This window comes from Gadus chalcogrammus, chromosome 23 (assembly GCF_026213295.1).
Source record: "Gadus chalcogrammus isolate NIFS_2021 chromosome 23, NIFS_Gcha_1.0, whole genome shotgun sequence".
In the NCBI taxonomy this organism is placed as follows: Eukaryota; Metazoa; Chordata; class Actinopteri; order Gadiformes; family Gadidae; genus Gadus; species Gadus chalcogrammus.
The window spans coordinates 11,824,898-11,842,219 of NC_079434.1; the positions used below are offsets into that span (position 1 = coordinate 11,824,898).

The following is a 17,322-nucleotide window of genomic DNA, read 5'->3' on the forward strand; positions in this document are numbered from 1 at the left end:
CACCTTTTATTCGTCCACGTTTACATGGAGAGCAAACACCTGGACGACCACGGTCACGGACAAACGAAAACGCACGATGCTGCATCCTAGTGCTGCGTGGCCACTAAGGTCCATCTCCCGTCCCCCAAGATGGACACTAATACCAATCAGAGGCTTCAATTAGGCCCAGACATGATAAGAACGAGCGTCTGGCCAGCCGAACGATGCTAATGGCCCTGCCAGCTCTCTTCCTGTGCGCTGCAACTGCATGCAGAGGGGAGAGGGCTGGGTGGGGGAGAGGAGGCATTATGCGGGGCAGGCTGTCATTAAGCGTCTAGACCAGGGCCACTGGGGGTCAGACGGGACAGCAACGCCCCGGCAGTCACACAAGAAGACACTGCAGCCTCTGTCCGCGGCTCCAATGGCTGCCCCCGTTAGCTTCCCGGCTGCACCCAAAATGGACTCGCATTCCGCCATGAATGGGGGGGAGGATAAAGTGGGTGGAAAATCAGCTTTTTGACACTATCGCCGTAACCTGCTTGCATTACGCCGTGCACCAACATGCACACACAGACATACACAAAGACCAACAGGCTTTGATGTGTGCACAGCTAGAAATATATACACTCACATGAATCAACAATGGTGGGTACAATGACATACATCGCTGTGGGCACGTACGGGCCACGTTCTATATTATTTATTTCCCCCACGTCCCAGCCACACGCAGATGCATCCTGCTAATGAGCTCCTATTTCTACCGCCATTACATTTTTTTCATTCACTTAACGGTAAACAAACGACAGGCATAATTGCGACACTTCAAGTGGATCTTGATTGCGTTATTATTTCATTAAAGGCAGCGGCAGAGGACAGCAGGTGCCCCCCCCCCTATACCCCTTCCCCCCCCACGCCTTCCAAACCCCACTCCGGAACGCTGGGAATCTCAGGAAGGCTGATTGTGAAGGACCTCACGTCTCCTGATGTCCTCGTGCAGAGGACAAACTCAAGGACAAAAGCAAGGACGTTGCCTTGTCCTCTGTGTGGCTGTATTCAGCCAAGCCCTTTTGGACGTATACAAAGAAACAACAGAAATTGGTCACTGCGTGGTTGGGTTCGGCGACACAAAAATACAATGCCTTGCATTGCTCGGTTCAAAGGGACACGAGACATGTATTCTGTGATAGTGAAAAATGTCTGGATAAAGACGTGTTTTTTATGTCTTTTGTCATTCAAATACAAGGCCAGTGCCCAAACCCTGAGACTGTGTTAAAAACGCCTCTTCGAATAAGAGGCTATTTTGATCCAACTTCGATATTTCTCAATCATCTCTAAGTACAAATCCCATTTTTTGTTTCAGTTATTTTCCAATTCCATCAGCAATATTGAAATAGAATTTGGAGAGGGACTTGGAGAGAGAGAGAGGGGGAAAGAGAGAGAGAGAACGAAAACTAGTGGATGCCAGTCGCTTGATTGACTGATGTGGGTGTTAAATCAAGCCATTGTCTGCTCCAGACCTCTAGACTACAACACCACCTCATCCATTGTCATTCACAGTCCCACTTCTGAATACTGATGGAAGGATTGGCCAAAAAACTCCTGTCTGACTTGTCACTCGAGACACACACAGACACATACCCCCCCCCCCCCCACACACACACACACACACACACACGCACATACACACACACACACACGCACACGCACACACACAACCACTAATACCACCATAACATTTCCACACACACACACACACCAACATAGAAAGTCTTGTTCAACTAATGACAGACTCCATGCTAGCCTTCCACTTTACTATATTTCTTCATTCATTTTATTCATTTTTTATTCACCTGACAACACGAAGAAAGGTCAAATCCTGTGTTTTTGAGATTGAGGCTAATGACAATGGCTCATGTAGTGACGTCAATGAGATTGGCACTGGCAAATACATGCACTTGCTGCTGTTTGTGTGTGTGTGTGTGTGTGTGTGTGTGTGTGTGGTGTGTTGTGTGTGTGTGTGGTGTGTGGTGTGTGTGTGTGTGTGTGTGTGTGTGTGTGTGTGTGTGTGTGTGTGTGTCTGTAAATCCATGCTCTATTGTGGCTGGTGGGGAAACTAACACATTTTTTTGTTTGTTTCATTTCGTTAAGTACTTGGGCAGATCATGCCTGCTTTCAGTTGATATCCACCCACATCTACATGTTTGTGTGTGAGAGTGTGTGTGATGCTGAACACAACACCACACGCACTCAGACACACACACACACAGTCGCATCACAACACTATCGCACATTATAACACTATCGCATTGCAACACTATCACAATATAGTTTAAGCCCCCATCACTCTTACAAACTTATCAATACAAACTTTTCCGTCAGTTGTGCTTTTTTATGTTTCGGGGGAGGGGTGGGGGTTAATCATTGGGCACCAAGCAGTGTCGTCAACGGCAAAGGCTTATCTGCCTGCCAGCTCATCCGTCTGGTTCCACAGGCGTCATCGTTCCCAACGGTACACATGGCAGTTTGTACTTTTATTTATTTTTTATTTCTGCTGTGCGAGCATGTGTCAGATCTCTACAGGTTATCCGCTGGGCCTAGTCAAAAGCCCATAGCATCTTTTTGATATATTTAAATAGAAGGTTGCAGGCTTGTGTGTGTGTGTGTGTGTGTGTGTGTGTGTGTGTGTGTGTGTGTGTGTGTGTGTGTGTGTGTGTGTGTGTGTGTGTGTGTGTGTGTGTGTGTGTGTGTGTGTGTGTTCGCACCTGTGTGTGTGTGTTTGTGTGTGTGCTAAAGGTTGCTACCTCGATTCATGTGGGGACTGCTGAGGTTGTCACCATGGCGGCGTATTGTTGTTCCCGCGTCTTCATCCCAGCACCAAAAGATCAGGCCTTAAGCTGCAGCCTGTGACGGCAGCATCAGCCCTGCTTTATGGTCTCTGAAGCCACGGCATCCAGCTATTCCTAGCCGGGTGTTTCTGTAATATAGCTGACGTGGGTCACAGCAGCAATACACTTCTATAGACACAGACAGACAGGAAGGGAATGCGGATGGGATAGGGTAGCAGGTAAGTCATGTTCTTAAGTCCGGGGCTCAGCTCACTCTCCTCTCTCACGCAGAGCAAACTGATATTCCCTTTTTTTGGATGTTTTTTTTTCGTACCCAGAATGCTTTTTTGGGGGGTTATGGAAACTGCAATAAAAGTATGAATAAGTTGTTTCCGCCATTGCTTGCATTTTACCATTACTCCTCCAACCATCCATGCACAGCGAAAATGCAGACAAATATTGATATTAGCATAGGGTATTCAGAGTCTGCATGTGGTGATGTGTGTGTGTGTCCGCGCGTGCTTGCAATACAATGCGTATATGCGTGCAATACCTAGCGTGTGTGCGTGCTTGCGTACATGCACTACCTTGTGTGCGTGTGTGTGCGTGCATGCACAACCTTGCATGAGCTTGTACTTGCCTGTATTCATCTATGGGCGTACTGTGCTTGTTTATTTGTATGCAGGTGCATTTGTCGTACAGTCTATTTGTCTAGTCTCAAGTTAGTATCTGTTATCGTCATCAGCACATTGTCTGAAGAATGTACGCGCTTACAACCTATATGTCTCTGCATCTCCCATCAATAACGTCTTCCCTCTCCCCCCCCCCCCCCCCCCCCCCCCCCAGGACCAACGGCCTTCTGGTGAAGCGTCTGGAGCGGGGTGGCAAGGCCGAACAGGAGGGCCTGTTCCAGGAGAATGACTGCATCGTGCGCATTAACAAGGCGGACATTCGACACCTGCGATTCGAACAGTAAGTCCTGGTCGTCTGTTGGTGCAAAAACCCAACTGAAATCCTGCCCGCGAGTGCCGCGACTATTTTGAGTCCTCATTTCGAGGAATTATCTGTGACTTCCCCCCCACCCCCCGGCGTTCGCTGCAAATTCCCAAAGTGTGAGCTTCCTTCTGCAACAGTTTCCCTGCAGCTTCGAAAACTTTTCCTTGCCAACTTTTTGCTAGGTACATTTTAGACCTCTAAGCAACACTTTGCTATGAAGCTTATTTCTTTAATCCCCCTCCCACTGCGACAGGAAACTAAGTTGAGAACGTCCCTGCTGGTTAGCATTCAGTGTGACCACAAAGTCTGCATTAAACACTGAACAATAACGTTCAATATCAACGTTATACATCTCCCATAAAAGGGGATAGGATTCTGGACTGTAGCTGAGTCATTCATTATTTTGTTTGGAACCCTTTCAGCCCAGAGCTGTGCAGAGCGAAGCTTGGCTGTGGATTCCCTACTCTCATTTTTGTGTTTAATGGTTTTTATTTGTCTATTCCTGGAATTTATTGTTATATGAATGTATTGTATACAGCTGCACAATGTCCCACTACTTGTGTAACTAGGTTATGCACACATAATATTTTATACATTTAAATTGTATATTATTTACTATTGCTATTTGCTATTGAGTCAGTTAGAAGACACCTTCATCCAGTTAAGACATTCAGAGAGTTTCTTTCATAAAGGCATCTTGTTCAAGGATGCCTAAAGGCAGGCTTTGCTAATTGGGATTCAGACCTATAACCTTTTTGGCTGGGAATCAAACACCCCGACCACCATAAAATAAGGGAATGACCGCCAAGTCCGGATAGAGTGCAGCTCTGTCTGTCCATCTCCAATGAGACCGGCCCATAAGAGGTCTGGTTGACCCACAACGATCCACTACGAACGGTCTTATTCCAAATGGCCCACGTAGCGTAGCTTACCATACAGCCGGATTGACTCACTGTCTTCTCTTTCTGAGATGCGAGAAAAGAAAGACTGATGATAGTCTGTCTGTAATGATGTCAGCCGATTGTTGTTTCTCTTTTGGAAACCAATCCCTTTCATTTGTTAAGACTTTGGTTTCCTTCTGTCTGTCTTTAGTTTTCTCATTACGACTCACTGTCAAAGGGCCAACGCTATTAACATACTTTTTAATATTCAATCTAGTGAGAATTTGTCTTTGTTTCATTAAATGTGTGTTTTCCTTCTTTCTTTTTAAATGCAATATTTGTCATTATCAAAGGTCCCAGCTGCCTGCAAACCTCCTCTGCTGTGAAAGAGGCTTACACGTCCAATCCACAAGGGAGCAATGTTTCGTAGTGTTCCGCAAGCAATTACAGACACAGACGCATATATAGACACACACGCACACGCACACGCCCACACACACACACACACACACACACACAAATACACACACAGACACAGACACACGCACATACACACACACACACACGCACACAGACACAAACAAGCACACAGTCCTTACTGGTATGGAAATGCATTTAATGATTTCCCAAGAATATGAGGAGAAACAGAACTCAACTTTGCTCAACCTCTTCCACACACACAGACACACGCCGTCCCCACATTCCGACGTCGATGCCTCCGTCTTGCTGATTGTGCTCCACCCAGGGAGACAGTTTAAAGTGATAGCCTAATCTCCTTGGATTGTTTTGCATGGGTAAATATTTTGGGGAGCTTAATCTTGCGGAATGTAATGATGCATTGATGGGGTAATTTATTATTCAATCAGTGGCTGATTGCTGGAGTGACACCGCTGTATGTTATTATATGCATTTGCAAAGCACTTATGCACACACATGCATGCACACACACACAGACACACATATACGCACACACACACGCACACACACACACACACACACACACACACACACACACACACACACACACACACACACACACACACACACACACACACACACACACACACACACACACACACACACACACAATACAACCATAAATATATGCCACCTGTGCGCCTGTTAGTGTTATTTCTACAAATTACCATAAAAATAATGCAGACTGAACGCGTCTCAAGTAGAGCAGCGCGGCGGCGCTTGCCTCGGTGACAGCGCTGAGAGAAAGCGTGCTCATTTTGTCGGGGGAGCCGCCCGGAGACCGCCAATAAGTCATTTGGACGAGCTCGGATCCTGCGCACGCCGCCACACCGCTTCCGTGTGTACGGCGGCGGCAATGGCGGCGCTCGGAGAAAGAAAACCCTGGGGGGGCGGCCTCTCTTCCCTCCGTGCCGCACCCCTGACTCTGGCGTCTCTCTATGAAGCCTATCTATATGCTAAGTATCTCCAGAAATCCCTGCTCTGAAACAGCTCTCTGGCAAGCGGCAACGGTCAATTCCCCGGGTTTAAGAAAGTACAAAGTCCCGCCGGTGACTGACTGATGTGATTTATTTCTTGGCTGATTTAGCTTTGATTGGGCTAATTAGCTCGTCTTGATGGCGGATGAGTAATTTCTTTGTTTTCTCTTAATGTGTAATCAGCCGTGGTGCACGTTATCGTCTGGGCTAATTAGCCAATCCCTGACAGCGGATGTGTTTTCTATATGCTTTGTTGACTCCCCCATCCTCCCTGTCAGGGAATGTTTGTGTGCTTACCTAACCGAGTCACAGGCCTGGAGGTGTACAGACAATGTTATGTAAAGTTATGTAAAGACTGCAGTAGAGGTTCCCTACTTTATTGGACTACTAGATACTGTCACTGGCATTAGAGTTATCCCAGTGTTCTCTATGGCTTCACTGAGATGAGTTTTACCAACTTCCCCAAAGCCCTCCCCCTCTCTCGCTCTCTTACTTTTGCTCTCTCTCCAACACTACTCTCACTTTATCTCACTCGACAATCTTTCCGGCTACAGCCCTTAATGCCCTCGCCCGGCGAGATAATGAGTGAGGGAGCAAGTGTACGAGTGAATGAGCAAGTGTACGGGTAAGTGATTGAGTGAGCGATGGAGTAAAAAATAAGTGCCCCGATGCTTTCTATTTCGCAAATTTTTCTGTCAGTTTTCCAAACCTCTCCATCGGGTTAAGACTTACATCTATTTATCCTAAGCCTCATCTCTCTGCACTCAATTCACCCCACTGACCCACCCTCCTCCTCCTCCTCCTCCTCCTCCTCCTCCTCCTCCTCCTCCTCCTCCTCCAGAGCTCAGAACATGTTCCGGCAGGCCATGCGGACCCCGCGCATCCTCTTCCACGTGGTGCCGGCTGCCCTCAAGGCCCAGTACGAGATGCTGTCGGCCCCGGCCTCGCTCGCCTCGCCCACCTGCAACCGGGTCCGCTTCAGCCAGGACCCTCAGCGTCCGCCCGGCGACCGCTCCAGCGTGACCCCCCCGGGGGGCGGGGGCCTGGAGCGGGCCCAGCACAGGACGTCCCGCACCGGGCCACCCCCGAACACCCCTAATCACAAGTGGGTCTGACATGAGCATGAATTTGTCAGCTGAATATAGCATGTCGCTGTTTTATTGCGTTTTTTTTGCTCACGATTACAAATTAAACCTTGCTGGGTGCTTAACCGTCCAACATCACTGGACAATTATATTGAAAAAAAAACGTAACCTGACCGCCTGGACAGCAGCAGGCCGGGCTGCGGCTATTAATCCAGCTATGAATCCAAATGAATGTGCTTTCCCACGAGCGTGACTGAGTAGAGATGTTGCTCTGCTGTGTTGAAGCAGCCACCAGCTCCCTCTGTCACGGAGCACCCCGGAGCCCGGACCCCGCTACTCCACCGGCCCCCCGGCCCTGGTGGTCCGGACACCCCCGGCCCCCCCGGCCCCGTCGCCCTCCCTGCAGCGCAGGGTCAGCAGCAGCCTCTCCACCGGCTCCTACTCCATCAAGTCCGGCCGCAGGCTCCATGTGAAGCTGAGGAAAGGTCTGTCCACGTTGACCTGTCCGTATCCCTCATCTCTCCTGCTATGTGTCTTTAGTGATCTACTGGTCTATCTCTCACCAATCTATGGATCTCTCTGTCTTTATATCCCTCTATCAATCTTTTGATCATTCTATCTATGTATGTGTCTATGGATCTATTGATGGGTCAGTCTCTCTCGATATGTACTTTTATACAACAGTTAGATCCGTTCAAGTCATTTGACTGGAATAGAGTATAGCAGCACTGATATATATATTTTGATCTACTGATCTATCTATCTCTATATCTATACATCTATTTATCTATTCCTCTCTATCATCTATTGATCACTATCCTTTAATCTCTGTATCAATCTATTGATTGGTCCATCTGTGTCTTTCTATATATCTCCATATATTGATCTAATGATAGGTCCATCTATGTCTATAAACCTCCATCAATATATTGATCCCTCTATCCATTTGTATATCCCTTTTGTTTATCCTATCATGTATATCTGTTTGTCTGTCAGGAAATCTGATGTCCATGATTCTCTCTTGAATCTGAGTGTGTGGTTTCATGGACCATAATGTGTGTTTTATTACCATGATTCTGTAGTATGGTTGGGACCTGCCACCACACTGTTTGTGGTTCAGCTATCGTACCCAAGCTCACCATTAACTATAATATGATGTTATGATGCTGGTTATGTTGTGGGTCTCTTTCCCATTCACCCTGACTGCCGGGTGAGCAGTCAGGTTCAGTTTTTATTTTCAGCCTCTCCTTTTCTGTGGCTCTCTCTCACTCTCTCCTGTCTCCTGTTTCTCTCTCTCCGTCTCGATCTCTCTCTATCTTTCTATCTTTCTTTCTCTCGCCCTCAATTCAAAAGAGCTTTATCGACGATGAAAATAAACATTGCCAAGCAGATGATAAATGACACCCAAAATTAGCAACAAGACATGGAAACATAAACAACTTTTAGAAAAGTCACATAGATGCGGTCATAACTACCATTTATAGCATGCATCTGTCTATGTCTCCATCTCTTCCTTCCTCTTTATCTTGCTTACTCCCCTCGTCTTCATCTCCTCCTCCCTGTGTATCTCTGTTACTCCCCTAGTCTTCATCTGCTCCCCCTGTCTCTCTGTTACTCCCGCTGTCTCCATTTCCTCCCTCTTTATCTCTCTCTTACTCCCTCAATCTTCATCTCTCTCTCTCTCTCTCTCTCTCTCTCTCTCTCCTCTCTCTCATCTCTCTCTCTCTCTCTCTCTTCCTCTCTCTCCTCTCTCTCCTCTCTCTCTCTCTCTCTCTCTCTCTCTCTCTCAGCTCGCTGTCACCAGTTGCAGGGGGCAGATGTTGTGCTTGGGAAAGTTGGCATCGGGGGGAGGGTATTTTGCGACGGTGCCCTGGGACTGGGGGTGTTGTTTGGCATGTGAGGACGTTGAAGCAGGCCAAACGTTGAACAAGCTCCCAACAGCAGTGCAGTCACAAGCCACCGTAATATGTCTGCACAGGTCCCCAGGAGGGAGGGAGGGAGGGAGGGAGAGAGAGAGAGAGAGAGAGAGAAGAGAGAGAGAGAGAGAGAGAGGAGAGAGAGAGAGAGAGAGAGAGAGAGAGAGAGAGAGAGAGAGAGAGAGAGAGAGAGAGAGAGAGAGAGAGAGAGAGAGAGAGAGAGAGTGTGTGTGTGTGTGTGCTATTCTGGCATGCAGCGGTGGCCACCAGTTGAGACCGCTCTATTATACAATGAAGTGAAAGTCTTTTAGCAGCTTTTACCCCCACTGCCTTTACCCTCACTCACCCCACATCCCCATCCACGCCCATCTTGTTGAGTTGCTGGTTAGGGAGCCAAGGGTAAGAAGAGGAGGAGAAGGATGAGAAAAAGAAAGGTGTTAGAGTGAAAGAGAGAGAGACAGAGACAGAGAGACCCTAACCAGGAACATTGTTTATTGTCAATGTTAAGTGCTTGAATGCAGTTCTCAAACCACTCTCTTGCAGAGTGTCAGCGGGAACTTTCGAGATTATAATGGGTCATAATTTAGCATTGCCGGTACAGGGGAGAAAAAAAGCACAGTGTACGAATTTTCCCGAAACCTTTTTGTAAAGGTCAAGCATGAACAATTTGAGGCTTAACCTGCCAAAGTCAAAAGACAAACTGACTTGAGAACTACAATCATTTCAATAATTACAATAATTTCATAGAATTTCCGGGGCCACTTATGTACTTTGGGATTCTCAGTCTTCAGGGGGTTTACCTTTACATCTCCGATTGCTCTAATCATTTTGATTTGGCCCTAAGTGCGTCTGTGTCTCTCCGTAACAGAAGCAGATCCATGCATGGCAAATTAACAAGAGTGCCTTAATCAAATAATGCAGTCGAAAGAACGGACATATGCAGCCCATTAGATCTCATTCTAATGTGCCTCTGCCTGTCCTCGTGTTTGCCGTTTTAATTGGCTTATCGGTTGCCAGATTCCGACTAATCCAGCAAAGGGATACAATTACTTTCATTCTGCTCATCCATGGCCCCAAAATAAAGACGTCAGCAGTTAATTACCACAGGCCTATTAGAGGCGCATTCTTCTAATTGACCCGATTGGAGGCTGTTAATGGCAGAGATCTTCTAATGAGAGTCAGTTTGATTCTGCTCAGCGGGGTGCGTTCTGGCCGAGGAGGGAGTGGACCACGTGATAAAGTGCCATGGGGGTGACATCAAATAGCCCTGTGTCTTAGAATTCCGACCCCCCCCCCCCCCCCACACACACACACACACCCTAACCTTCACACTAAGGGCCAGCCCTACATTATGTATTTATTTCAAGGGGTGATTAGCATTCTGCTCACTGCATCTGCAGGCCAATGCTTTAAAAGAGTAAACTTTTTTACAGTTCAACTTCTTTTTCCCCTTCCCTGTCACCGAGGTTGTTAGCAGCATTTTATTTTTAAACACCTTTCTGCCGGTTTGTACAAAGGTGAAACCAGCCATAATGTGAGTGTTCAGGCACCTCTCCTCCTCTCCCTCCTCTCTGATCCTTTCTGGTCTTTTCGTGATTCTGGGGGGTGTAAACAGCACACCTTGTCTGTAAGAGCTGTCAGATACTTTGACAGCCAGACTGTCAAGACAGGGCAAAAAAAGGAAAAAGGAACTAGGTCATGATGAGCCATTAGACTAGCTGACAGCCCTGTGAAATGAGCAGCTTCTGCTCTGACGTGAATGCTAATCACCATCGTGAGCGCCTGCCCAAGACTTGGACGCCATCGCTCGAAAATGCCAACGGCTCGGCCGCATTCCATATCCGTCTCTCTCGATCACATCTTACTCTTTTCCTTATGACTCATCTTTTTCCTCAGTTTCCGGGATGTTGTGCTTATTTTTTATAAAAAGATAAAAAGTAATCCCTCAAATAATAACTTGACTAGCGCTAACAATTTTGTTTTAGCATGCCTCATCCTGTAGCTGTGACATTTGAGGAGCCGTTTTCTTGCTTTCATTTGGCAAATGCAGCCCTGGAAGCTGGAAAAGGACAGGTCATGGACCCTCCACGTTCTCCATTATTCAATTTGAATCCCTTTTCTAGATGAACAATTCATATTCATTTAATGAGGCACCGAAGGTCTTCGTCTTTGGTTTGTTTTCGAGCTAAAGGTAACGCAGCACTTTTCATGATCCAGGAAGGAACAAATACGTTCCTTCCATCCTGATGTCTGCTATTTTTATTCAAATGGCCGCCTGTCAGAGGAGTACCAGTGTTTGAGCTTTCACTTGAAAAAGAAGAAACACAAAAAGGATAACTGCTTGGTTCTGCATGGATAGACACACATTTACCTCTTCAGTGATTGTACTCCTTTACATCACTTTTCCATATAGATAAACAGATTGGTCTTGTAGATCTTTATAAGATGTATGGAACAGTGTGCTTGCCAGTTGCATGGTAATGTTTTTTTAAGTCATGCTTAGGAATTCAAAAAACCCTACATGGCGGCTCAGATTCCTTCAGAGAAGGAAGTCACAATAAATCATTCAATGATATGAAAGGGAGTTGGAGTGTATGATTTCAGAAACGCTTTTCAGAAACAGTGTTTTCAGAGAATTATGACGGTTAATTGGAAAGTATTTTCTTTCATTCTGCTGTGCTTAAAGCATTCGGTCCCTTGTGCCTATTCTGGGCCCTTATACTTATAACTGGTGTTTAATCAGACCATTGCTTGTGACATGTGGCTTTGCAGTCCGCATGCATTTATCATAAACACTCAATTTTGGTTTGTGGAATTCTATATTTGCAGTGAGGGACATATGTCAGCAACGTTTTTTTGAAGTCCAAAATATTTGACAACCACACCCTTCAAGCATAGCCACGGATGGAAATACGTCTGTTTATTAAGAGGTTTATGCATGAGGTTTGGAGCATGACTATACTTTTACCCATACATATTGCTTCTTCATATTGCAGACATTTATAATGAAAGGGGAATTTCAATAATGGATTGGATAGATTTATTTTCTTCTTAATTCACATCACAGTGCAACAGTTCCTAGGCCAAATGTCGGGAAATGTATAAACCAACATCTGTTAAGGCAGTTTTTTTTTCAGCATAAATAATGGATGACATATGATGTCATTTTAATAAAAATCATTAAAAAAAGAAAAGAAATTCTCTACACCATGCTATACCTCATTCAGCCATCAGAAATAAGTTTGGGTTAGTCAAGACTATTGTGATATTGTGAGTCTTCGAGTACTGTTGCTGCATAGTGGAGAATACTGTATAGTGCAATGTAGTGTATTCTTGCCTTGCTTTACTTATTACTCATAACTAAGGAGAGCTTTTGTGCAATAAATTACATACCAAAGCCTCAAGGCCATTGGTCTTGAATCAAAGTTCTGAAGTGGATACGTTTCTAGGTAGCACTTTACCTCACCCTTTTCTTCCGTCATCTCGGATCCAGGATTCCTATACTAGGTTATAGCAGAACTTCTGGGCGAGACAGAAGCTTTTGCTGGAAACTAATAACTCAAGGGGTGGACTTACGCCATGTTTCCTGTGTTTTTTTCACAGCTATGCATGAATAGAAAGTGATCCGCGAAAGTAGACGAAGCCTTCAGATGGGAATTTTAATTTGTTTATATCTACAGTGGCCACTCTTCACAGTGTTTATTTGTCAGTTCTAACAGTTACCCGCATCCAGCAACATGATTTGGTCGAAACGAATATGAACCGAACGACAAAGAAAGACCCGTTCACTCAAATTGTAGCACGTCTGTCTTCAGACTTTTGATTAGTAATCTTTAGTCTGATTTGTGAGACATCCGTTTCTGGGATGTGGAGTAGTTGGGCAGATTGCAAAAAAAAACATCCCTACAGATATCCACCCCCCCATCACATGCCATGACCTCTCTTTTCTCCTCTGATCCCCCAGGTCCCGAGGGCCTGGGCTTCAGCATCACCTCCAGAGACGTCCCCATCGGCGGCAGCGCCCCCATCTACGTCAAAAACATCCTCCCGCGTGGCGCTGCCATCCAAGATGGCCGCCTGAAAGCTGGTGACAGGCTGTTAGAGGTACTCGCCCTGAAATTGCGTCACCACATGTTGACTGCAAACTCTCTCGCTTTGAAGCGAATACGGACGTCCGTGTGTAATTTGTGAGGGCCTGGCTCTTTAGAAGAATCGAATTGGCCTGCGTTCTTTTAAGACTTAATCGGAGAGAGCTTTTTTGTTGAAACAACTGAGTCATGTGTGTTCCCTTTGGGCGCAGCAATTAAACCCTGGCGATGAATCGCTGAAGAAATGCAGTTACACAAACAATATTTGATTATAGCGCACTCGGCCCGACATATGATTCGGAGTCTGTTCTCTCTGGGAGGAAACGGCCCATATTTAATGACAGCTGCTATCAGCTTTGGGAATAATAAGTAAAGGTTATGTGTTGCGTGCACATTTGATTCATGTCATTGAAACTGTATTTAAAATGATCTTTTAGCACACGTTCGTGTCTCTCAGTGCGTGGAATGGTTGCTAACATCTGTGCATTCATATTTGTGTGTGTGTGTGTGTGTGTGTGTGTGCGTGTGCGTGCGTGCGTGCGTGCGTGCGTGCAGGTGAACGGTGTGGATCTCACCGGTAAGAGCCAGGAGGAGGTGGTGGCCCTGCTCCGTGCGTCCCCCATGGAGGGGACAGTGGGCCTGCTGGTGCTCCGCCAAGAAGACCCCCTGCTGCCCAGAGAAGTGGTCAGTGTGTGACAACCCCCCCCCCCACACACCCACCCACCCCCATCCTGTCTTCCCTTCTGCTACTACCGAACACCCCTGATCCCTTCCACACACACACACACGCACACACGCACGCACGCACAATATCTCACACACTCACACACACATACAGATGCAGATGTCCACACACGCATACCCACACACAGAGACACACACACACACATTACCACATGCAGATGAACACACACATGCAGACAGACGCACACACAAATGCATTGATGCAGACAATCACACACAATTACACAGTTAAACACACACACACTTACACACACACACACACATGTGGCTTCTCTCTGCCAAAGCCTTCAAGCCACAGCCAAGCAACTGTAGTCAGTAGTCGCCAATGAGCCACGTGTTGACACATGGAAAACAAGTAACTTTGTATGAACTTTGTATTGTAAACCGCACACTTTCCTTCTCTTTTGTTCTGTGTGATTATGCATGGACGGTGGAAGGGTGAGGTAGCACCCCACTGCGGTCACATTGACATGCAGCTGGCCCCGGTCAGCATGCCTTGGGTATCTGCCCTGTTTCTCTTTCGCTCCGCTCACACACGCGCACCACAAGCCATAGGCTGCCCTGTCCGCCGTGCCACAACCCCCGCCTTATTGCTGTTTGAGGAAGGGCTGGAGAGGAGTTCAGCCTAGTTAATATCACGGTTAGACCTGGGAGCAAGGTGATGTTTGTGTGTGTGTGCGTGCGTGCGTGTGTGTGCACGTGTGTGTGCGTGTGTGTTTGTACGTGTGTGTGTGTGTGTGTGTGTGCGTGTGTGGAGAAGGCTCAGATGATAGTAAGGGGGACAGCTGGGCCGGCTGTTTCATCGGAGCAAACACCATTATCCCTGTCTGACCCGGGCCACCGCTGGACTCGGGTGGAGCAGATCCACCTCAGAGGACCGCCGGTCCCGGTACGACACGTACAACCGTCGTTACACCAAGCGCAGCGCCAACAGAAGGAAGTTCACATACACAAACACACACACACGCACACTGTCCTCCGCACATGCATGCCCACACCTACATTTGCACGCACTCACACTGCAATAGATGGACATATCAACGATAAGCAAGTGAGTTTTTCTTTTTAGATAAGCAGACACACACACACACACACACACACACACACACACACACACACACACACACACACACACACACACACACATACTGAAGGAAACACATATAATTTACCCCAAATACACCGCTTTTGCACGTGCACAGGCCCACTCTCTGACACAGTTGTGCACGAGGGGTGACATTGGCTGTCTGGCGACAGATGGTTGGGGGCGAGTGCCCTCCACATCCACACCTCCCCCCCGCCCCCCGCCTCCTCGCCAAGCCTCCGTTTCGCGGCTCTGACAGCGGGCGCGGGACAGCGCAACACTTTGGCAGGCCAAGGCGCTCGCATGCCAACACCCCCGCCCCTCCCCCCGTCCCCCCCTCATCAGTGTGTGAGTGGTGACCGGGCACCTGGCCTCTTAACCCTGGCCCAGGAGCCACGCAAGCTTGGGGAATAATGGGGTGAGGACCCGCCCTCCCCCTGGTGTTATGTGTTATGGTGATGTGGAATTGTGGGAGTAAATGTTATTCAGGTCTTGTATCTTCATCATTAGTATTGCTGGCTTTTGCTCTGTGTGTTTCACTCTGATTCTCTTCATGCCCTCCGTGTATCTGAAGCTTTTCATTTTACCAAAGTAGACCGAATTAATAAATGCTTGCTCAAGGGCAATTTGGCAGGGCAGGGAGAGACCAGGCGGCAGCGGTATCCAAGGTAATCCAATCACTAGCTAGTTGGTTGCGCAGGCTTTGTGACCAAATGCCATGCGCCAGTCACGTACGATATTCATGGCGTCTTTCCAGCGGTGTGATGAGCGATGGCGTGGTTGATGGTGTTTTGCCGACAGAGATCAGCGTGTTGTGTGAAAATTGCGTGTCACTACTGCACCGCACTCGGCTCCACTCTGTGTGGGGGGTTGGGTAGGAGAGTTAGACGTCCTAGCTCCATCAGATCCGTGGGCGTGACACGATTAGAGATACTCATCGCTGCACCACTGACCTAATGGTGTCTCTTCCTTTATCTCTCTCCCTTTCTGCCTCTCTCTGTCTCTCTCTCTCTCTCTCTCTCTCTCTCTCTCTCCCCTTAAGTAACTTCCAATGGATGCGTGTGGTGAAGACTGCTGGTTCATGCTTCATTGCTTTCCTCCCCCTCTCTATCTCAAGTGATAATTCTCATTCTGTTGATGCCTTTCTCCCTTGGCTTGGTGCAGACACCTGCCGAACGCACCTACCACGAGAGAGAGAGAGAGAGAGAGAGAGAGAGAGAGAGAGAGAGAGAGAGAGAGAGAGAGAGAGAGAGAGAGAGAGAGAGAGAGAGAGAGAGAGAGAGAGAGAGAGAGAGAGAGAGAGAGAGAGAGAGAGAGAGAGAGAGAGAGACGCACATACAAACACCACTGTATGAATTTGTTTGTGCATTCCTCTGGTGAACACGTCAGTTTCCGAGACAGACATCTTTTCTGCTGATGGCTAATGTCAGCTCTAAAAAGCTTCCCTCACTGTCTCCCTCATATATAGACCTGTGGTTAGTATATGACTAGAAGGATCAATCTTTAATTGTGCCTCCATCCATCCATTGATTAAAAGACCTATTGACTCTTTTATTGATTATTTTCCTTATTGATACCTGCAGCTCTACAGACATCCTATTTTACACATGTCTTTTACTGTTATATGACTGTGATGCAAGGCACGGTATTGCAGTAGTCCCAACCCTAGGCTGTGTCAATACAATAACCTACCTTTTACATCATCTTTCTTGGCATGTCTATTTCTATTGTTCCCATCTTCCTCTGCCTCCATATCTCCTATTAGTATCTGCTTCTGATCCAAGGTTTGAGGTTATCGACAAACTTCCTTTTTTAGACTCCCCTTGTTTGACAGGTTGGAGCCAATTAGAGAGAGAGAGAGATGGAGAGGGAGAGGGAGCGATAGGGGAGGGGGTGAGAGAGGGAGAGAGAGCGATAGGTAGGGGGAGAGAGAGAGAGAGAACTAGAGAGAGGGAGAAAGAAAGATATGAGAGGGAGACAGAGCGATAGGGAAAGAGAGAGAGAGATAGTATTTACAGGAGAAACAGTGTCCCCCACAGGACTGGAGTTGAACATGCAGCAACTCCTCCTGCCATTCCTCACAACGGCCCCCCCAGGTTGAACAGATTTGTATGAGATTAACAAGGCAAGTGAAGCCAGTTGTGAAAAAGGTAATGTTGATTGTCTATGGGGTCTCATCTCTGTTTAACCCAAGACAGGGTTTGACGAATGGCAGAATGAGGGCATTAATATGGAGTGGGTAGAGAGAACAGAGAGAGAGAGAGAGAGAG

The 17,322-nt window shown here is 47.1% G+C and overlaps 1 protein-coding gene across 1 annotated transcript in view; it reads left to right on the forward strand.

Moving 5' to 3' along the window:
* Positions 1-17,322, forward strand: part of LOC130377672 (partitioning defective 3 homolog) — a 271,523-nt gene that overhangs the window by 170,734 nt on the left and 83,467 nt on the right. The window contains exons 8-12 of the mRNA XM_056584828.1: positions 3,651-3,776; positions 6,977-7,240; positions 7,506-7,705; positions 13,101-13,240; positions 13,780-13,908. Of these exons, the coding sequence (XP_056440803.1) occupies positions 3,651-3,776; positions 6,977-7,240; positions 7,506-7,705; positions 13,101-13,240; positions 13,780-13,908 (859 nt within the window). The remainder of the gene's footprint in view (positions 1-3,650; positions 3,777-6,976; positions 7,241-7,505; positions 7,706-13,100; positions 13,241-13,779; positions 13,909-17,322) is intronic.